Source organism: Rhinoderma darwinii, chromosome 3 (assembly GCF_050947455.1).
Source record: "Rhinoderma darwinii isolate aRhiDar2 chromosome 3, aRhiDar2.hap1, whole genome shotgun sequence".
Lineage (NCBI taxonomy): Eukaryota > Metazoa > Chordata > Amphibia > Anura > Rhinodermatidae > Rhinoderma > Rhinoderma darwinii.
In genome coordinates, this window is record NC_134689.1 from 211979939 (window position 1) to 212004262 (window position 24324).

The following is a 24324-nucleotide window of genomic DNA, read 5'->3' on the forward strand; positions in this document are numbered from 1 at the left end:
TCAGGCACTCTTCCAGCATCTTTTCAGTTGTTCTGCGTCTCACAAATTTTCTTCTGTGTGATCCAAACACCTCAAACTTCGATTCGTCTGTCCATAACACTTTTTTCCAATCTTCCTCTGTCCAATGTCTGTGTGCTTTTGCCCATATAAACCATTTCCTTTTATTAGCCAGTCTCAGATATGGCTTTTTCTTTGCCACTCTGCCCTGAAGGCCAGCATCCCGGAGTCGCCTCTTCACTGTAGACGTTGACACTGGCGTTTTGCGGGTACTATTTAATGAAGCTGCCAGTTGAGGACCTGTGAGGCGTCTATTTCTCAAACTAGAGACTCTAATGTACTTGTATTGTTGCTCAGTTGTGCAGCGGGGCCTCCCACTTCTCTTTCTACTCTGTTAGAGCCTGTTTGTGCTGTCCTCTGAAGGGAGTAGTACACACCGTTGTAGGAAATCTTCAGTTTCTTGGCAATTTCTCCCATAGAATAGCCTTCATTTCTAAGAACAAGACTGTCGAGTTTCACATGAAAGCTCTCTTTTTCTAGCCATTTTGAGAGTTTAATCGAACCCACAATTGTAATGCTCCAGATTCTCAACTAGTTCAAAGGAAGGTCAGTTTTATAGCTCCTCTAAACAGCAAAACTGTTTACAGCGGTGCTAACATAATTGCACAAGGGTTTTCAAGTGTTTTCTAATCATCCATTAGCCTTCTAACACAGTTAGCAAACACAATGTACCATTACAACACTGGAGTGATGGTTGCTGGAAATGGGCCTCTATACACCTACGTAGATATTGCATTAAAAACCAGACGTTTGCAGCTAGAACAGTCATTTAGCACATTAACAATGTAAAGAGTGTATTTCTGATTAATTTAATGTTATCTTCATTGAAAAGAAGTGTGCTTTTCTTGCAAAAATAAGGAAATTTCTAAGTGACCCTAAACTTTTGAACGGTAGTGTATATATATATATATATATATATATATATATATATATATATATATACATACACACATACATACACACACGCACATATAAGATATATACATAGATCACACAAATTAATTAAATGGCTGCGAAACATTACACCGCTGAAGAGGAGTATGCCATGATCGCATCCGGTACCGACTCAGCGAGCCGCGAGGAACCAAAGTTCTGTCTCTTGTCCTCCTCCTCTAGTGACAGTGAGGAACCTCCTCATAGTCGCAGGAGGGTAAGTGCCCAGGTTCTGCCTAACTCTGAAACTGCCGTTTTGCTTGACCCTGGTACTGTCAGCAATGATTGGTCACCCCCAACTAATTACTCCCCTTAAATCCCAGAATTTACTGCTGCGGCAGGAATTGGATTTTTCAAATTGTTATTTACCGACAATTTGATAGAACTTATGGTGGACCAAACCAAAATATACGCCCACCAATTTATAGCCGAAACACCCCAACTCCTTTTATGCCCAGCCCAATCGTTGGCAACCGACTAATTGTGCAGAAATGCAAAAATATTGGGGGTCAGTCCTCAACATGGGTTTAACTAAAAAGCCCAAACTGGGATCCTACTGGTCCACGGACATTTTATATCATTGTCCGTTGTACCGAAATACTATGACCAGACTCTGATTTGAGGACCTCCAAAAATTTCTACATTTTAGTGACAACTCCCAATGCTCCCCCCCATGATGACCCGAATTCTGACAGACTTTTTAAAATTAGGCCCCTCACCATTTTCGGCCAAAAAAATTCTGAAAACTACACCCCCAACAAAGAGACATCAGTTGATGAATCCTTGGTGCACTTGAAGGGCAAGCTGAAGTTTCGCCAATATTTGCCCAATAAGCGCGCCAGGTACGGGATCAAGGTCTACAAGCTGTGTGTCTGAGAACGGATACACACATGCTTTCCGGATCTATGAGGGGAAGGACAGGACATACAGCCCCCAAATTGTCCCCCGTCCTGTCCACAAGGAAGATAGTTTGGGACCTCCTGCACCCACTGTTAAATCAGGGGTACAACTTGTAGTTGGACAACTGGTACACAAGTTTAACTCTGTTCAAATGTCGAAAAGACAAAAAAACAGTGGCGTGTGGGATGGTCCGAAAAAAACAGCGACACCTTCCCAAGACCCTCATCGGCCAATCCCTGTAAATTGGAGTAAGCAGGGCATTGCTGCAGGATGGGGTCCTGTGTCTGAAATACCGGGATAAAAAAAAAAAAAAAAGATGTGTACATGCTGACATCTATCCATGACGCCAGCTGCACCCTTGTCCCCACACATGGATTCACAATATCCACGATGAAGCCTATATGCATTCAGGCATTGTAATGGCGGAAGGAGGTGAAGGGAACAAGTGAGCCCTAATCTACCCACCGCCCTGTCCCTGCCTACTTGCAACGACCCGCCCTAGGCGATGGGGTACAACTTGGCGGCGGTCCCTACGCTGACTAAGTGCAAGGGGATACAAACAGGGAACAAGCAAGGGAAGGGGCGGTAGCCCACGGAACACCGTGAGGGAAAGGAGTGGTGAAATAGCAGTCAGGATCAGGATGTAATGAAGTATACAAACGCAGAGCACGGAGCAGGAAGCAAGCCGGGGGCAGAGCGAAGCAGGATAAGCGGGAACTGAAGCAAGGCTGAAGCACGGCAGAAGCAGGCTGGAGCAAGGCAGCAGTGGGGCCAGGAAACCAGGAAGAATCACAAGCAATGAGGAAGAGAAAACGGCAGGTATAAATGGACAGGGGGCGGAGCTAACTCCGACTGACCAGGCCGCGATAGGCTCTCCCACTCCTGAGCCTGCCACCCTGATTGGTGGGAGCAGGTGTCAGTCTAAGAGGTCTGGCCTCAGGTGTCGATTGATTAATCCTGGGAGTATCCACAGACGTAGTGCCTGGCAGATCCTTTACAGGCATATAATAAATTTATGGGGGGGTTGACCTGAATGATCAGGTTTTAAAACCCTACAGTGCCATGCGAAAAAGAAAAATATGGTGCAAGAAATTGGCAGTGTACCTTGTACAGATGGCACTGTACAATTCATTGTTAATTTTCCATAAAGCTGGCCACCTGGGTACCTACTTGGAGTACCATGAAAAAATTATAACATTTCTTCTGCTTGGAGAAAGGGTGGGGGAAACCTCTGCTGCTTCAAGTAGTACTTGCCGTATTGTTCCTGGGCAGCACTTTCCAAGTGAAATATCTGCAACACCAAAAAAACGCAAGGCGCAAAAAAGGTGCGACACCTGTCCATCAAAACCCGGACTCTGTATGAAGGACTGCTTCCGCATCTTCCACATCTCCCTGGATTAAAGAATGTATAATTTTAAAACACCCACCCCTTTATCATTCTGGTCTTTTACCCATTTTTAAAATTGGACACTCTAAAAAAACGTATAACAAAACTAAAAACCCTCTTTATGCCCCTAGATGAATACCTAATATTCTAACAAATGTGTGGGATCTGCACAATTTCTTTTAGGCCTATGCTTGTGGCTAAAAATCATCAAATCAAGTAAAAATAAGGCCTCAAAATCCTTGTGGTGCTTCTTCCAGGGACTGCTATGTGTCTGGACAACATATTTAGACAACTTTGGGGGTATTTCTGAACTCAGAAAAAATACCCCAATAAATATTGAGGTGCTTTCTTTCACTTACATGTTGTGTCTGAAAAATCTGTCCTATAAATGACGCAGTTGTAAAAAATTTAACATTTTCTTTTTCATGCCAGAATTCCACTAAATTCAGCAAAAAAAAAAACATGGGGTCATAAAAGTGATCACACCCCTAAATAAATTCTTTGAGGGGTGCACTTTCCAAAATGGGGTCACTTGTTGGGGGTTTCTACTGTACTGGTACCTCAGGAGCTCTGCAAACCCGACATGGAACCTGAAAACCATTCCAGCAAAATCTGTGCTCCATATAGCGCTCCTTCTCTTCTGAATCCTGTCGTGGGTCCAAGCAGCAATTTATTACCACCTATTGGATATTGCCGTAAAATTGCTTTACAAACATTGGGGTGTTTTTTCTCCTTTATTCCTTGTAAAAATTAAAAGAATCTATGTTTTTTCAGAATAAAAAAGTAGATTTTCATCTTCACAGTCTATTTCCACTAAATTCTGCAAAAAACGTGTGGGGTCAAAATGCTAACTATGCCACTTGAAAAATTCCTTAAGGGGTGTAGTTTCCAAAATGGGGTAACTTTTTGCGGGATTTACACTGTTTTGGTCCCTCCAGGGCGTTGCAAACACGACATGGCACCGAAAACCATTCCAGCAAAATCTGCGCCCCAAAATCCGAATGGTGCTCCTAACCTTCTGAGCTCTGTCGTGGGTCTAAACAGTAGTTTATTACCACATATGAGGTATTGCCATAATCGGGAGAAATTGCTTTACAAATGTTGGGGTGCTGTTTCGCCTTTATTCGTTGAAAAAATTAAAAAATTCTATGTTTTTCAGAAAAAAAGTAGATTTTCATCTTCACGGACTAATTCAACTTAATTTAGCAAAAAAACAAAGGGGTTAAAATGCTAACTATGCCTCTAGATAAATTCCTTGAGGGTTGTAGTTTCCAAAATGGGGTCCTTTTGGGAGGTTTCCACTGTTTTGGCACCACAAGACCTCTTCAAACCTGACGTAGTGCCTAAAATATATTCTAAAAAAAAAAAAAAAGGGAGGCCCCAAAATCCACTAGGTGCTCCTTTGCTTCTGAGGCCTGTGTTTCAGTCTATTAGGACACTAGGGCCACATGTGGGATATTTCTCAAATCTGCAAACTGGGCAATAAATATTGAGTTGTGTTTGTCTGATAAAACCTTCTGAGTTACAGATTTTTTTTTATTACAAATGAATTTTGCCAAAAATAATGTTAAATACTTTTGTGTCAAAAAAGACAAAAGTATAATAGGTATGATACCTTTATTGGCTAACCATAAAAGTTCTATATGCAAGCTTTCAGAGCACAGAGGCCCCTTCTTCAGGCAGTTTACAAATGAATGACTTAGAAAAAAGCATTCATTTGTAAACTGCCTGAAGAAGGGGCCTCTGTGCTCTGAAAGCTTGCATATAGAACTTTTATGGTTAGCCAATAAAGGTATCATACCTATTATACTTTTGTCTTTTTTGACACAAAAGTATTTAACATTTCATATTGTCTCTGGCTAACACGGTACTACACTATTTTTTACTGTACTTCGCCAAAAATAATGAAATTCTAAAATTTCACAACTACATTGCTTTAATTCCTGTGAAACGCCTAAAGGGTTAAGAGGCTTTGAGAATGCTGTTTTGAATACTTTGAGGGGTGCAGTTTTTAAAATGGGGTGATTTATTCGGTCTTTCTAATATATAAGGCCCTAAAAGGCACTTCAGAACTGTACTGGTCACTGAAAAAATAGCCTTTTAAAATTTTCTTAAAAATGTGAGAAACTGCTGCTAAAGTTCTAAACGATGTGACATCCTAGAAAAATAAAAGAATGTTCAAAAAATGATGCAAATATAAAGTAGACATATGGGAAATGTTAACTAGTAACTATTTTGTGTGGTATTACTATCGGTCTTACAAGCAGATACATTTAAATTTTGCAAAAATGCTATTTTTGGCAAATTTTCTCTAAATTTTGGTGTTTTTCCCAAATAAATATTCAACTTGTCGACAAAATTTTTCCACTAACATAAAGTACAATATGTCACGAGAAAACAATCTCAGAATCGCTTGGCTAAGTAACACGTCAGATTTGAAAAAATCTGCTCTGCCACAAGGCCAAAACAGGCTGCGTCCTGAAGGGGTTAATGCACTACACACAAAGTAAATAAAACACAGGAATAATAATGCACTAGTTCAAGGCTTCCCTCATCATGCTTCGATTGTCTAGCATTAGGTTTCTCATACTAATCTCAGAGTAATATTCAAGAGTTAATACGTAAATGAATACTCAAATGAGGGAGGTACCATGTGTGTTTTTTTTTATAATACATGGTTCTGCTTGCGTTTCTTACCTTCTGGTGACAGTCTCAGGTTTTGACTTCATCACACATCATTGTTGCACTAAAGTATCTACACTATAAAATATGAACATATTTCATAATATAAATGTATAAAGCAAATAAATACTCACTGATCATTACAGAAACGGTGTTCACTTTCGGGTTAAAGGAACAGCGCCCTTTTCCAGATTCATTCTTGGAATCAATTAAAAAAATAAGATCCTAGAAAATGATAGAACATGTTGTACTGTACTGACACAGATCAGGGTGGTTAAAATTAACATTGATTAGACATGAGCTTTGCAAATAACTTTCATTTTCTATCCTGAATTTTAGTAGAAATAGACCGATAGCAATGAGCGGCTGAAGCTGTACATGGAAATCCGAAGTGATTTGACGTCACTGAATTTCTACTATGTTTTTTACAAATCTGCAGCACATGCTTTTAAATAGCCTTTTGTTCATGAAATTATGAATAGCGGCTTTGATTTTTAGCGTGACTGTGCAGAGAGAATGCTTCCTGTGACCTTTCATGAAGTACATTCTTGTAGTGTCAGACATAAACCTAATACAGAGGGCAGACTGGTAAATGCCTCCTATGTCTCCTAATGGAAGTCACAATCATTTAACTAGGCTGTAAGTATTCTCTGCATAGATCATTTTTGTAGTAAACTCTTTACAGGGGTGTGTTAGATTGAATTCTTCATTCAGAATAAATTTTTAAATAACAGACTGTTTAATGTTCTATTACATGAATTGTAGTGACCATTTATGTTGTTTTACGCAATCCCCTAGTACTGTTTACGGTGAAAACATATTTTTCTTCCCCTCTTGGAGATCTACAGTATTTATTTGGGTACTGTTTTGCTATGATGGTGTTACTACAATGCTCACCGTGCAGTCTGAACACAGACTGTGACCCAACTCTAGGGACAGCATGGTGGCTCAGTGGTTAGCACTGTTGTATTGGCGCACTGGGGTCCTGGATTCAAATCCAACCAAGGCCAACGTTTCTATGGAGTTTGTATGTTCTCCTAGTGTTTGTGTAGGTTTTCTCACATAGTCTGAAGGTAAATTGGCCCTAGTCTGTATCTGACATATGAAAGTTAGATTGTGAGCTCCATTGGGGAGATCGGATATGAATGATGGCAATCTCTGTATAGCTCTGCAGAATATGTTGGTGTTATATAGAAGAGATGTGTAATAAATAAATTATTGATATAATCAGTTATTTAATTACTATATTATAATTATCACTACAATAAAGTGTCCAGAAGTTTACACTCCAATAATTTAAGCAAAAGCTCATAAAAGAGCAAAAGGTCTAATCTTAGCCCAAGTTCTGATGCACAGTGACAGCATTTATGTGATGTCACTTGACTATTGGCTGCATTGAATTTTTTATGACAGTAAATTGCTAAGTGGATATTTTTTGTATACATGTTTGATTCCTGCAAAACTCTCAGAACATGCACGCCTTTTTTTTGTTTATCATAACTGAAATGTAACATATACTATACCTCAGACCTGCGGCCTCGGTTGACATATGTGCATATAGGACTGAAGGCTCCACTTCCACAAATGTACAGATGAGTTCGATTGAAGCTTTGAATCACACGTACAAAATTGCCACAACCATGCTGAAGGAATAAAAAGAAAAAGTAATTTATACGATAATATTGGAGATTGTGCATTTGTTAAAGGGAATTCTCCAAAACTTTTAAATATGGCTAACTAACATGATGCTACAAGTGCTCTAAATTGACACTAAATGTTAAAGTAGGTAATGTAACCTTTTTCAGGCGTAAAATGAATAATAAACATGTGTCATTGATTTTGGTTTTCATACATTACACATTTTCTGGTAGGGCTACGTGCCATACATGATATTAGAGTGAAATAATTATTGGATCATTTTATTTAACATAGTGAAACATTGTCAACAATTTTCTATGTAAAGTTAAGTAAATGAATACATACAAGTCTCCATTCCATACTCTACATGTGCAAGCAGTACAGTATGTATTTACACAGCTTGAAACACAATTGGATTTCTATAAAGGCCATATTCACACAGAGTTTTTTTGCAGGCAGAAAAAAATCTGCTTCCAAATTCCTTCAGGAATTTTGAGGCCAGATTCTGAACTGCCTACACGTATTTTTCCACATTTTTTTCAAAAACCGATCAGAAACTAGCGGCACAGGTTTTTTTTTCTGCCACCCATTGGTTCAATGGAAGGTCAGAGGTAGGAACCGCGGCAAGAAAGGATTTTTGGGGGTTGATTCTGACGCGGTTTCCGCGTTCAAAATCAGTGCCAAAAAACTGTAAATGAACGGTCCATGATTCTCGTGAAGAGCTGCACAAATAAGTACTTTACCGATACGTCTGCACAGCCAATATCCTCTATAATCTAATATTCTGTTATATTTAAAAGATATGCACATATTTGCAACCATTTTTATTACTTCAGCGCATCTAAAATAAAATAAAAATGAAGCAACTTTGCAGATAATCTTATAAAAATCTCCTACCGCTTTGCTTCTAGTGGTCTTATACAGACCAATGTGATTCCATTATTACAGACGGCAAACAAACCCTGTGTAGAAATATATACGGAATATACTTTTCTCTGCCAGCTGCAATTTACCAGGACACATTCTGCCAGACTGTCATTGACTACATAATAAATTGCCTTGTTTTTCAGATCATTTGAACATCAGCACATGATAAATAACACCATTTCAAGATGACCATTCTGCTACATTTCACATGTAATTTGTGAATTAGTACCGGCAGGAAATTGCTCACATTAGATTCATTCTTTATTTAGACATCTCCCTTCTACAAACATTTTTTTATTTAATTCCAGGCAAATGTCTAAAAATGTTCAATAGGGAATTATGTAGATGATCACCTAGATTAGTCGTGTTTTGTTACCAAACCAGATTTTTTATTTATGGCACTGTATATTTGACATTAGAGCAACGATTCAAACTATTCTGAAAGATATCAGCGACATGATCAAATTTGGCAAAGTACTTTTTTTATTTTTTTATTTTTTTTAATACTGCACACTATTTATAATGTTTGTTTAGATTATGTTTGGGTCAGAAACATAATGCACTTTTGGGTTTGGGGGTATAATTATGTGAGTCATAACATTGTATTCTGATCGCTGTAATATTTGTATACAGGAAGAGACCTGTTAATCATAGTGAGCCGGGTAGGGGAAGCCGAAAGTGAATCGCCCAGAGGACACCTATCCCCAGCTCCCAAGCACATAACAATGCCCGTGACCCAGCGTTGTTATATTTCTCTAAAATGCAGCAACGCTTTACAGTTACACGCAGCAGATTATGATCGTCACACCGGTCACTGAGTCAGGCTTCCCATGGTAAGGACAGCATGATCGTGGTTACATGTTTTCTTAAAAAAATTATAAATCTGTGAGTTATTTCATAACTTATTGCAAATTCAATTACATGGTTATATATCATTTGAAAGAAGATAGTCTTAAAAATATTGATATGTCCACGTATGTTAAAAAAAAAAAGGTTAAATTGGTTGTCTTTACTTTCTCACATGACTGTATGTGTGTACTGTATATACTATGAGAAATTACTACATTGTTTCATTAGTAATGTAATATACAACACTACAAAAAAAATATTCTTTCAATCAATGTTTTTTTTTTGAATGAGTCAAGTTTGTTTCTGTCTTTTCTTAACTCATACTTAGGGCTTATTTAAACGAACGTGTTTTTCACGCGCGTCGCACGGACCTATGTTAGTCTATGGGGCCGTGCAGACAGTCCGTGATTTATGCGCATCGTGAGTCCGCTGCGTAAAACTCACGACATGTCCTATATTTGTGCGTTTTTCGCGCATCACGCACTCATTGAAGTCAATGGGTGCGTGAAAATCACGCGCACCACACGGAAGCACTTCCGTGTGCCGCGCGTGATTCGCGCAACAGCAGTAAAAAGTATGATTTAAAACAGAAAAGCGCCACGTGTTTTTCTGTTTACAAACATACAAACAGTGTCATAATGATGGCGGCTGCGTGAAAATCACGCAGCCACGCATCATATGGTGATAACACACGGAGCTGTTAAGTGCCTTTTCCGTGCGCAAAACGTTGCGTTTTTTGCGCGCGCAAAACGCACACGCTCGTGTAAATCCGGTCTTATGGTACGTGTGTGCAAGTGAGAAACACCAAGTTCTCATGTCATTGTAGAAACGTGGATTTATCTGAAGAGAACAGTCGAGTTCAAGAAAACAAGTTTGTTTTCACATCATAAATTCCACAACAAGATTCTGCATATAATTTTTTTTTATTGTTAACTGCTTAATACAAACGCCAGTAACCGTTACTGTGATGATATCAGCATATAAATTATTTCCAATGGAAATTTAGAAAGAATCAATCTTTATTAAGTTTAAAGGTACAGTCACATGAGGTGGCTATGGGTCAGCACCACAAATACCATAGAAAAAATCTTGTGGTTTTTACATAAGAAATAATTCTAGGAAAACGTTCTCAGAACTGTTCCTAATGTAAATCGTGAGCGTGTAAAAACCATAATTGTCACCTATCAGGCATGTTGTGGTTATAAAAAACAGCAGCGTGTCCAGAAATCCGCTGATTTTCAACTGCAATATGTACAGTAAGTGTTATTTCTGGAAAGTCTATTTACTACAGTAAAGCATTTGGCTTAAATTCAGCAACTTGCAGTATGTGAACATGCGCATCAGACACATGAGGAAAGGAACGTCACTCCCAAAACATCACGTGATGAGGTGCAGTTCATTGAGAGACATCAGCGCTCTCTCATCATTTTTCATACTTGGAAAATAAATGTATTGTAAAACGACATACATTCAGACCCCCTACAGGGTTATAAGTACCGTAGTCTCTTTAATTAATCATAGTATTCCGGGATATCCTGTTTTTCTATATGTGTGAAAAGACGACATCTACTTGTGAGCCACATTCATAAGCCAACTGTATTTTAACTTACTTTAACCCGCTCGTGACCACCAATACGCTTTTTCATGGCGGTCACTAAGAGGCTTTATTCTGATGCAGTAGCGTTTTTACGATGCTGCATCAGAATAAAGCAGCGCCGTCGGGAGCTGTTAAAGCTCCCTGCTCTCAGATACCGGAGGTAGCTGAGGGCTTGGAGCAGACCTGCTCGAGTGGGCGAGATTGAAATCAACATCAATTCTGCTCGTTTAACCCATCAGATGTGGCGGTCAATAGCGACCACCGCATCTGAGTGGTTTTATAGGGTGGTTTCATAGGGTGCCGATGGTTTCTATGGCAGCCGGGGGCCTAACAAAGGCCCCCAGGTCTGACTTTAGTGAATGCCTGTTAGGCCATGCCAGATGCCTGTCAGTTTTAGATTCCTTTCACAGTGGTGTGCAGTTCATGTACAGCTTGCTATATATATGTAGCCAATAGTTTCCAGAAGCTAACGAGATTACTGGGCTAGGTATTGTTCCAAAAAACATCCTCCCATTTTTAAAGTTACGGCAACTCTATAGTATATATATAGAAGAAAGAGAAAACAGAGTCTTAGAGCCAAAATATATCAAAGAGTATCAAAAAATTCCTTTATTCAATGTATATAGCAACAAACATTTAAAACTGTATATGACAGGAGAGACTCAAAATAATGTCAACACAACGATGTATCAGGGAAACCCAGATTATAGGTAGTAAGCCATTTATCAGTATAAATCTACAGGCAAGAGTATCAATGGTTTGGAAAGTGCAGTGCAAGAGTTATGGCTGCTACAGGGTCAAAAATGATCCTGACAAGAAGCATGGATGTACTAAATAGATACAAGTAAGCCATCCCCTGAAACTCCAGGAGTAGGCATGATAAACTTACCCATGTACAGTCTTATTGAGTTCCCAGACAATCGGTGTGTGCGCCCCGACGCGCGTTTCGCGATTATTCCTCCCCCTTGAGGAAGCGAATAATCGCGAAACGCGCGTCGGGGCGCACACACCGATTGTCTGGGAACTCAATAAGACTGTACATGGGTAAGTTTATCATGCCTACTCCTGGAGTTTCAGGGGATGGCTTACTTGTATCTATTTAGTACATCCATGATTCTTGTCAGGATCATTTTTGACCCTGTAGCAGCCATAACTCTTGCACTGCACTTTCCAAACCATTGATACTCTTGCCTGTAGATTTATACTGATAAATGGCTTACTACCTATAATCTGGGTTTCCCTGATACATCGTTGTGTTGACATTATTTTGAGTCTCTCCTGTCATATACAGTTTTAAATGTTTGTTGCTATATACATTGAATAAAGGAATTTTTTGATACTCTTTGATATATTTTGGCTCTAAGACTCTGTTTTCTCTTTCTTCTATATTGCTATATATATGGCCTAGTGTACAGTAAGAAAACGGATTGCAATGAAAGAAAATCAGCAATCAATAGACTATCACACATATAATTAATACTTATTTATTTTATTATACAATTTTTTAGTTCAATATTGCTGGAAATGTGTTTTAATACTAACCAATCAGTCCTGGACATGAATCAAGCAAAATCTACCGTATGAAGGTTGGGTGTGCACTGTGTCCTCGGATCCACTCTAAAAAAATCTAAATTCTAAAAACACATACATCTGTGATATTTGGTATTCTGTTCATTCATTTTATGTCTTCGTGTATTATCCCTTTTCCAAGCGGAATATAATGGTCATGATATTTTGAATATTACTTTAAATTTACAAAGTCTAGAAAACAGGTAAGTTACTGTAGGAGTAGGAAACGTTGAAGTCCGGAATTGTTGGGGACTTCCTATGTTATGTCAAACAGGTATTAGTAATGGCAGACAGATGTTTACATTTCTCTACAGAAGTTAAACAGTAAAGACTCGGACATTGCAGTAATATGAGGTAAGCGGTTTGCTATTACTAACGCTGCACAGTTAAAAATTGTTCTTAGTAGGGACAAACCTTAACAGTTTATTTTATTTACTCCTGTGTAAGAATATATTGCCTGTACAGAGTCCTGCAAAGCAACTACAACCAAAAAAGGAGAAATATTGTATCACCATGTTATTAATACAATTTGTGCCTATATCAATGCAAATTATAAGTCATTATGTAGTAGGTACACTGTACATGATATAAGATTGCTACCCCTAAATAGAACTTTGCAGACAATTTTAGAAATGGACTGACAGACAGCAGAACTTGCAATGGAAGGGAACGTCTGCAGAGAAAGCATGCTCCTCTAGAACTTCACAGCTGGCGGGTAAAACTTTTGAGGAAAAGGAGATTATTAAAACCTCCAATTTTTCTTTAAAAGGTTCTTCCGCACTGCAACATTTTTGGATATCTACAGGAGAATAAATGTAGCTGTGGCGGCGCATGCTCAGCTGTTTTAGTTACTTCCAAAGAAATGGCTGAAGAAAGATGCGCACGTGCGCGGCCACCTTTTCATTCATTCCTGGCCTTGATTTACCAGACAAGACAGGGGTTGAGTGAACCCCATTCTGGAGATAGGTGCGGATATTTATAGCATATCCTGTAGATTTTACATAAATGTCAGCGTTTTGAATACCTCTAACATACAGAAACTGAGTCAGTAACTTTTTTAGACATTTTGATAAACCTTTTTCATGATGTCAAGTCTGAAGTATATCGTACAGGACTGCCTTACTGTTCAGTACACTACATATAAAAATATAAGGATCAGGGTCTTTCTGTGCCCAGCTTTATTACTTGCACACAGTTAAAGGATAGAAACTACATCTTTATGAGGTGTTCATAAGGTTTACTACAACTGCAATTACCGGCATTTCTTTTATTCAGTGGCAACAACTGCGCTCTTTTACTTGAAAATTAATTGGAGGTTCTAAAAGCACTGTTCCAGTTACTGTGGTCACTGAATACAACTACAATCTTGTTTACAGTTGGGACATTATACAGTAACAATATACAGATCTAGCAAACATACGTCTTGCCAGCAGCTCACCAAATATTTCAATGCGCTAGCACTGATATCAGCAGCCATGATGCTTTATATGACTTATATAGTAGATGTGGTGGTGCATTGGAGATGATGGAAGATGCTACATGAGAAAATAGCTCTATGTACAATTAAAAAGGTTGTGCGACTTAGAAAACCTATTTGCAAATACTTTATTAGGGAATTCTGAGTCAATAAAGCAGTCTCCTCTGTTTGGGACCCTCACCTATTAGCCAGAGCAGAGAGCAGCCACGAAGAGCATCTCTCTCTTTGGAGGATCCGTCATGTCGGTGCATTATACAGTTTACCCACTGACTCAAATGAATACTATGTAATGTTTCATTTCTCTGCTGGTAGGTTTGCAGGGATAGTAAACTCTAGCTGCCAGCAGATTACAGCTGATCAGCACAGCAAACTGTGATAAGTATATTGTTGGGGTACACTGCTTTAAAGGCTCCTTGACAAATAAATAAGTAATATTTAGTTCCATCGTACCTATCGATCCCGTTATTTTCTTATTAAAAGAGATGCCTTTAAGGCCTCATGTACACAAGACTCTGTTTTGTACTTACTTGTATAAGGGTACTCTTAGAAGTGCATGTGGTCTCTACTGTACCTCTGCATGCCTCCGATTTCCTATGAAGGCATGCAGAGGGAGTTTTTTCTGTGGGATTTTGGCATGCTCCATTGGTTGTGGTACACATATGATAGAGCATAGTATGCAGATGTGTGGGACTCTATGTGCCTCCATACTGTGTGCATAAAGCCTAACAAATATGGAGTCTGCAGTTAGCCTTATTTCTTGTTGCAACTGCACCCAAATCTTTTCCTACGCGTTATAAAACAAGAAGAAGTGAAAGGGACAAAGTGAAATTCAGTATTGCCTGGAAATTAGGAGATAATAAATTGTACAACTGAAGTTAAAAAGATCTGAAGTGGTTTCCATGTGACTAGCTACATCAGAACCGCACTTATGGCTTTTATTCTGGTCTCTACAGGGAGATATCTTGGGCCGCTATTATAAATAAGGACACTGACCAAGAGAAAATATTTGAGTTCCGCTGTTCCGGTGTCTTGAAGTAGCAGGTTATTTTTATTTATTTTTTAAATGTGGTTTAGATGTAATATCAGTAACACAAAATGTGCTAACATGCATGCATATTAATATTCATAAGGATTATGATACATTTTAAAGTATTAAATTCAGGAATTAACAAACGCCATCTGTTTCGCTTGATGAATGTACATATTAATTCACCAATTATGTGTACAGATCTGGAATATAACCCACAGGTTGTACTTTGGAAATTAGTGTTCTAATGCGATCACTCCACAGGGGATAACTAGTAAAAACTACACCCTTTATTTCATTTTACTTTGGCTGCAGTGCAGTCAACCTGACTCACAGGACAAGCATTTTCCTCACTGACTTACTGTGGGATCTTTGCCAGCCATCTTGCACTCCTCAACTTTGTTTGTAGAAGCCGTCCAGAAAACCTGATTGCGAATGAACAAGAAAGAACACACACAAAATGATTATATAGAAAATAAGCTGAGTTTGTTAAACACTGTAGGTCTTGTTACAATTTAGTATAACTTGTATTATACCTTTAGAACATAAAACATGAATTGATGGAATCCTTATACAGACCCTTTACAGACACTTAATCAATGTAAAATGTTACTGAGTATTCCTGCTGGTGGTAAAGGATATGCTGCCTTCACCAGACAGCAACTGGCAGGTGGGGCGGACAGGGGCGGACAGGTAGAAATGTCAAACAACCAAATGTCAGTAACAGAGTGGTAAGGGTATGTGCACACACACTAATTACGTCCGTAATGGACGGACGTATTTCGGCCGGAAGTCCCGGACCGAACTCAGTGCAGGGAGCCGGGCTACTAGCATCGTAGTTATGTACGATGCTAGGAGTCCCTGCCTCTCCGTGGAACTACTGTCCCGTACTGTAAACATGATTACAGTACGGGACAGTTGTCCTGCAGAGAGGCAGGGACTCCTAGCATCGTACATAAGTATGATGCTAGGAGCCCGGCTCCCTGCACTGTGTTCGGTCCGGGACTTGCGGCCGAAATACGTCCGTCAATTACGGACGTAATTAGTGTGTGTGCACATACCCGTAAGAGTCAAAACTGTTACCAATATCATAAATAAAGCCATGTCAAAATGCAAAAGAGTCAAAACAGTACCAAATCAGCAAACCAGGGAATAGTCAAACTGTCCAAGGTTATACACAGTAGCAGCAGGGGAGAATGCAAAAACAGGTAACAAGGAAAACAAAATCCAAACTGAGGATACTTACAAAAACACCGAGCACACTAGCAGAAGGAATAACTGGCAAGGATCCCAGGAAAAAGCAGGATTATATACAGGACAGATCTAATTGATGGATTCTCAGCTAATCATGAGCTAGAGACAGCAGTGACAGACAGCTCCCAGACTTAACCCTCTCCTAACCTTTTGTCTATCTACAGAAGCAGGGAGAGGGCTCTTCTGTGTTTTCTATTCCTCCCATGAGGAAAGCCAATCAAAAATACAGATCCATACAACAGATGTAATATTTAAGACATACTGAAATATTCTTTGTAAATAAGGTCTCATTAACACTCTGGCTAGTTTTTTTGCATCTTTTTTTTTAATAAAAAGCCAAAATCAGGAGCAAATGCAAAATAAGAGAAGTATGAATGTTTCCATCAATGGATAAAACCAACTGACCAAATCTGTACTGTGTGAATGAGGCCTTAGGACCTGTTCACACGGCTGTGTATTTGATATGTTTTTCGGCACGTCTTACACGCTGACAAACATGTGAAAAACACGTAAAAAAAATGCATTATTTAAGCTTCCCATTGACATCAATGGGAAAGCGCATTGTTAGTGCATACTGCGCTTTTTTTAAGCAAGCGTATTTAAAAAAAACACGTTGTGTAAAAAATGAATCATCAGGGCAATACTTTGGCGCGTAAAAAGTACCGAAAACACACCAAAAATGTGCCTAATTAAGACTCCCATTGACAATGGAAATTAAAGAGAAAATATACTAATCAAAAACTTGGCAGGTTTAACATTATATCTGATTTAACTTCAGTAACCAGAAAATATCTGTATAAGAAAAGTCTATGTGGAACGATTATGTAAGCCTTTCTGAATGATCCTAAAGTATAATGATAGGCAGAGAGAATATCATAAGTGAAAGGGAACTACTTTACTCCAGTTACTTCAGAGAGATTATTTAAAATATAATGATAGGATAAGGTTATGTTTACACATTCAGGATTTTATCAGGATATAAGTGCGGATACTGGGCCTAAATCCTGACAGCATCGGCTAACATTTCACCGGCAATGCATGTAAATGGGACATTTTATACATTATTCACACGCTCAGGAAAATATGTGTGCCGAAAAATGAACCTGTATCATACTCCAGCTGCATTCACAATTCTGTAATATCTGAAATCTTCTATTCTTTTCTAGCTCAATGCCTGCATAGAGCTTGCTGTAAAGATTTACATTCTAAGAAGTTAAATCTTTACACCAGTTACTGTACAGAGATATAATGTCGCAAAACCATAACCCTCTCACTGCATTATAGGATCTCCGCTAAGGTGTTATGGCTGTGTCCGTCTACAAGCTTGGTGCCTGTCTGGAATATAGACCAGCACTGACAGCACTTCTAAGCATATATGAGAATGTGACATAACTTCCTTCATAACTTTATTTATATAGGACAATATATAATCCCTTTAAGATTTATATACATAACGTAGAATAAAAAAAATAAGCATCTCAAGCTAAAACACCTTAAGTTCTATGTGATATGATTGTACTTAAAGAGACTCTGTCACCACATTATAAGTGCCCTATCTCCTACATAAGGAGATCGGCGCTATAATGTAGGTGACAACAGTGCTTTTTATTTTAAAAAAACAATCTATTTTCACAACGTTAGGAGCAATTTTGTTTTATGCTAATGGAATTTCTTAATGCCCAAGTGGGCGTACTTTTACTTTCGACCAAGTGGGCGTTGTACAGAGGAGTGCATGACGCTGACCAATCGGCATCATGCACTCCTCTCCATTCATTTACACTGCACTAGCGATATAGATATATCGCTATGTGCACCCTCATACACAAACCCTAACATTACTACAGTGTCCTGATAATGAATACACATGAAATCCAGCCTGGACGTCATGTGTACTCAGAATCCTGACACTTCTGAATCTTTTCTGTGAGATTCCAGCAACGGATACGAAATCTCGTCTACCTCGTAATCTCGCAAGATTTCATATCCGTTGCTGGTATCTCACAGAAAAGATTCAGAAGTGTCAGGATTCTGAGTACACATGACGTCCAGGCTGGATTTCATGTGTATTCATTATCAGGACACTGTAGTAATGTTAGGGCTTGTGTATGTAGCTGCACATAGTGATATATCTATATCGCTAGTGCAGTGTAAATGAATGGAGAGGAGTGCATGATGCCGATTGGTCAGCGTCATACACTCCTCTGTACAACGCCCACTTGGTCGAAAGTAAAAGTACGCCCACTTGGGCATTAAGAAAGCTCATTAGCATAAACCAAAATCGCTCCTAACGTTGTGAAAAAAAGATCGTTTTTTTAAATAAAAAGCATTCCTGTCACCTACATTACAGCGCCCATCTCCTTATATAGGAGATAGGGCACTTATAATGTGGTGACAGAGCCTCTTTAATGTAACTTTACGTAAGGTTTCAGTGTGTCATTCACTGTGGAGATTCCAATATACTGTGGATATTGTATATGATCACACCACCACAATTGTGTTACTGTTCTTTTTTACTTTCTTTCTCATTCTGCTTTCACTGTTACAATTATTATTATTTTGTAGAGTCCATACACCTATGGTGCATTTTCCATTAAACTAATATAAACAGGTCCAACATTTCCTTTTTGGTGGACCCTATGAAACCATTAAAAATGTATTGGTAGTCTAAGACTGCACTAAAACAATGCAAGCATTGAGCATACAACTGGATTGTATAACGCTAACATTCTCGCTTCATAAATCTTCAAAAGGGAGAGGTACTTATTAAAACCTGGTGCTCGTGTTCATTTAGACATGAAATACAGCACTCGGAAACATTGAAGGAGTCCTTTGTTCATTCACAGTCTATATTAGAACAAGATTGTGTTTCTTATTTTTCAAATATCTTCTATTACTGAGTTTTCAGTTAAAGGGAAATTCTGCCCAAAGCTAAAGTTTCACACATGTTCCATTCAGACACTCCAGTCTCTTACCTGTTCTTTTTCTTGCTGCTTCTATCACTACTGTAAATATCACACTGGCGCCATTGCATACCGACAATCTGAATCAGGCTTCGGTGACACGTCTTTTCTACTTGGGATAAGCACTCATACAGTCACCAGAATTTCAAGTGTCTCCATAGAAGGGGACACAAACTCCTATTACAAGAACTGTACCGCTCTCTACCTGTACTACATGTACTGTACTGCTATCAACCTGTGCCAGGATTAGCTACTTTTGTGGACACCAGGATGAGCTGCTCTATTGTATTATCACTGTGCCCTGTGTGTACTGTATAATACCCTGAAGAAGCTTCTGTCCACAACATAGTGATTCCTAGCTTCTAGAAGCTCTGTCTGACTTCTGTCTGAATTAATTACATTTTGTTAATCTTATTTTTTTCATTGTTTGGTTAGACATTCTAATTCTAGTTTTCCATGGGGCTATGGTCTCAAGTTACCATAGCCATCCAGGGAACAAAATAATATTGTAACGACAGGGAGCACTGTAATATGATGGCAAATACACATACATAGGGTAACCTATAAGTAAAAATTACAACGGGTGTAATGTGGATGCGCATGTAGTCATTGAAGGGTAGGTGTACAAAGAATGTCGGCTGTAAACTCAACAATTACATTATTCACTTACACTCAGAGGACTGTGACTTATGTTGTTATTGTTCAGAGACAGAATATGATCTTTGCTGCCCACATAGATTCTATCTTGATCTTCATCCATTAGCAAAATCCTGTAGTCCAGGGGGCTCTGTGATATACTGAAAAACTCAGATGTCTTTGTCTGCTGAAGCTCTGAAGGACAAGAGGAGGAGACAGTTTCAATTGTAAATATTTACACTGTTATAAAATAGAAAAATTAAATATGTAAACAATTTCTGAGATAAGGGCCTGTTCACATCACCGTTGCCCTTCCGTTGAGGGGTTCCGTCGGGATAACCGCTCAACGGAAAGGCAAACAGAAACTTCAGCTTGAAATATGCCATTTTGTGGGGTTTTTCACTCAGACTTTAAAAAAAACAAACAAACAATGCACCATTCAAGCTCCTCCTCACTGCGGGCTGGGGTGGCATTGAAGAGGAGTAGGAGATTTGGGACCCCCCATTCTCACGATCGGTGAGCTAGCTGTGCCATTTTAAGAACTGGGATATTATAAAGTCCTGTTCACACAATGCTGCTGAAAACCATGCAGATTTTAGGGCATGCTGAAGTTATATTTAAAATGCCCCTATTAATCATGGTTTTGTTGCTAATTTTCAGAAGTATTTCCCCTTTGATTTTAACTCCTTCCCGATATATGCCGTATGGATACGTTATGGAAAGCTTGTGCTTCCCGCATTTTGGCGTATCCATACAACAAATGGTGGACACCGGCTCAGAAACGGAGTCGGTGCCACCATCCCCGGTGTCAGCTGAATGTTATAGCTGACACCCTGGGGTAATGGCGAGGACTGAATTTTGCTCCAATCCCCGCCATTAACCCCTTAAATGCAGCGGTCAAAAGCGATCTCTGCATTTAAGGCGTTTGCAGCTCATTGGCACCCCAGCAATGCACCGGGGGCCTAATCTATGAGTAATGGCTCTTGAGAGCTAGAAACGCGTCAGAGGGGACGGACGCTTTATGTAATTTGTCCACTTCAAGCTGTTCAGCTTTTCCGCTGGCTATTGAAATAACGAAGATTTATTTTCAAATTCCACAAGGAGTGTTTATTTTTTACTCCTGAATAACCGGGGGCCTAACAATGGCCTCCCAGTATGCCTAGCACAGTAGACTTTCAGGCCCCGACCGGAGGCGGAGCCTAAAAGGATTCCACAGCCACCAGCAAGATGGTGCCAGCTCAAGATCTGAGGCGGCGTCATCAGCGGTGGATGTCAGCTGTATGTTACATCTGACATCCACCTGTAACGACAGGAACTGGAGTTAGCTGTAAATTGCTTTACAAATGTTGCAGTGCTTTTTCTCCTTTAGCCCTTGTGGGAATGAAAATTTTTTTTGCTAAACCTACGTTTTATTGGAAAAAATTTAGATTTTCATTTTCACAGCCTACTTCCAATCATTTCAGCAAAAAACCTGTGGGGTCAAAATGCTCACTATACCCCTAGATCATTTCCTCAAGCGGTGTAGTTTCCAAAATGGGGACACTTGTGGGGGGTTTCCACTGTTTCGGCAAATACTGAATGTATTGAGCAAATTTTGCCAGTAACATAAAGTCCAATGTGTCACAACAATCTCAGAATCGCTTGGATAAAAGCATTCCCAAGTTATTACCACATAAAGTGAAACATGTCAGATTTGAAAAATGAGGCTCTGTCAGGAAGGTGGCCAAAGAGGGAAGGGGTTAGCAAAAAATCTTTATTAAATAGACAGTAAAAATCGGAATACAGAATGGTTAAAAACAAATAATCCAGAACCTACAGATAGAAACAGGACTAGTCGCTCAGTGGCACAAAAAAGGTCAATACCCATAGATACATGGACTACAACGAGGTAAGTGAATATAAATATATGTAAATATATATAACAGACCAAATAATATGGTCTGTTACGTAAAGTGCTTCTTGTTGAAATCAACATAACCATTCTGTATTCAGATTTTTACTGTGTCTATTTAATAAAGATTTTTTCATTTTCTCTACTTCTTGTTGCATCAATCTTCTTGTAGTTTTGACATGTGCTTACTGGATGCATATGATATTTAATCATTGGACCATCCCATATGATTACTACATGACACACTTTTGCATTTGCATTTGGAATAGGGGTCCTTTTGCTGCTTTTTTGGTTTAAATATCTTGAAATGTGTGAAGCTAGATGACCAGTTTTGAAATAAAAACATTATTTTGCGATACTCTGTCCTGAGATGTCTATGCTAAAAGTGTGGCTTGGCAGTAGTTGTATGCAAGCATGTCACAATATTGTATTGAATTTGCTTCATGAGAAATTGGGAGTCCTTAACCAATTTCAGGCAAAGAAGCAAAGGTAATGGTGAACACATTTTTATGGTGTCGCTGCGATCATTAGGATCCATAGAATAAAATGAACATATTTTTACATGGACATTGAGCGTCGTGAAAAAAAAACCACGGAAAAAAGCAAAAGGTGGAATTGCTTTTTTCCCCCATTCCCCCTAAAAAGAAATGTTAAAAGTTAATCAATAATTTATAAGTACCCCAAAATTGTTCTATAAAAATAATATATGACTTGTCCTGCAAAAAACAAGCCCACATAGACTTAAAAATAAAAAAGTTATGGCTCTTGGAATGCAGCAACAGAAAAAAAAAATTCCCCATGAAATTTGCTTTTAAATTGTGCAAAAGTAGTAAGACATAAAAAAGAAAAATACACCGGAATCCCCCTCCAAGAAAGCTACTCAACGTTAAAAAGAAATCTATACAGTACACAAAAATTGTTTTATTAAAAAATGTGACTAGTCCCACAAAAAACAGGCCCTCATACAGTTACAGCAACAGAAAAATAAAAAAAAGTTATGGCTCTAGTAATGAGACAATGAAAAAATAAAAAAGATGCTTCGTTCTAAAGACCCAAAATAGGCCGGTACTAAAGGGGTTAAAGTCAGCAATGCTTTATACACTGAAGAGATATTTGTTTACGCTCCTTATATTCCATTTTACCCTTGCTGCGTCAGGTGTTCCTTCTTACGCATTTCCAGTCTTAGGTAACCGCAACATTAATGTGAATCCCTTCAGCAGCTGTGAAGGATTAGGTTTTTCTTAATGGTATACTCCTCTAGTCTTTCTGCCACTAGAAGGCGCAGCACTATAAGGGCCAGCTCACACGTTGTGTAATTACTGTGGATTTTCTGCAAAGGGGTTAGTTGCGGAAAATCCGCAGCAAATACAGTAGCAGCTAAGTGGATGAGATTGAACAAATCTCATCCACACGCTCCGTAAATATTGAGCGGAAATACCGCTCAGAAATTGACCTGTGGTGTGGAAATTCATTCCGCAGCATGTCAATTCACTTTACGTAAACACTGCTTATATGTTGCAGGATTTCCCTATTGATTTCAATTGGGATGTAAATCCTGCATCAAATAGCAGTTGTTTTGTATTTGTGCGGCGGCTTTGCAGCGTTCCCGCCGCAAAAAAACAGAACTCAGAAAAAAACAACTTTCCTAGGAGTCTGTGTTTCATCCTCCTGGGATGACGCTTCATCCCACGTGACCGCCGCTGCAGCCAATCACAGGCTGCAGCGGTCTCCCGGGATGCGACTTTGGTGCTGCAGTTTTTCGCAGCGGACAAAACTACACCACAGTCTGGTGCGCATTTTCGCCCAGAACTCCCTGCAGCAGACTGGGCGGATGTCCTGCGTGCTATTGCACAGTGTATCCACCACGTGTGAACTCAGCCTAATACTGCCCTTCTTTGCATTGGAAAAGTGTGATTATTAGGGCTTGTTCACATGGCAAACGAAAAATGGCCGTAAAATACGGAGCTGTTTTAAAGGGAAAACCGCCTCTGATTTTCAGCAGTTTTGTATGCGTCAAGCGTTTTTTTGATGCGTTTTATACGGCCGTTTTTGGAGGTGTTTTTCTATTGAGACAATGAAAAATGACTCCAAAAATGGCTCAAGAAGTGACATGCACTTCTTTTTTACGAGGTGTTTTTTTTACGTGCTATTTTCACAAACAGCGGCGTAAAAAAACGCCCAGTGGGAACGAAACACAGTTTTGCCATTGAAAACAATGGGCAGATGTTTCGAGGCGTTTAGCCTACGTATTTTTAGCCGTTTTTCGGGAGGGTTATGGCCTGAAAAACGGCTGAAAATAAGCCGTGTGAAGATACCCTTAACCCCTTAATGACCGGGCCATTTTGCACGTTAATGACCAATGATTATTTTTAGTTTTTTCACGGTCGCATTCCAAGAGTCGTAACTTTTTTTTTATTACGTCGACATAGCCGTATAAGGGCTTGTTTTTTGCGGGACGAGTTGTATTTTGTAATTGTACCAGATGCTTATAATATATCGATTAACTTTTATTAACTTTATTTTAGGAGAGAATTGAAAAT

At 39.0% G+C, this 24324-nt stretch overlaps 1 protein-coding gene across 1 annotated transcript in view; it reads right to left on the minus strand.

The window, feature by feature from the left end:
* Positions 1-24324, minus strand: part of SEMA3C (semaphorin 3C) — a 157031-nt gene that overhangs the window by 56345 nt on the left and 76362 nt on the right. The window contains exons 3-6 of the mRNA XM_075857354.1: positions 19928-20088; positions 15406-15468; positions 7483-7602; positions 6094-6184 (exon numbers count right to left, since the gene is read on the minus strand). Of these exons, the coding sequence (XP_075713469.1) occupies positions 6094-6184; positions 7483-7602; positions 15406-15468; positions 19928-20088 (435 nt within the window). The remainder of the gene's footprint in view (positions 1-6093; positions 6185-7482; positions 7603-15405; positions 15469-19927; positions 20089-24324) is intronic.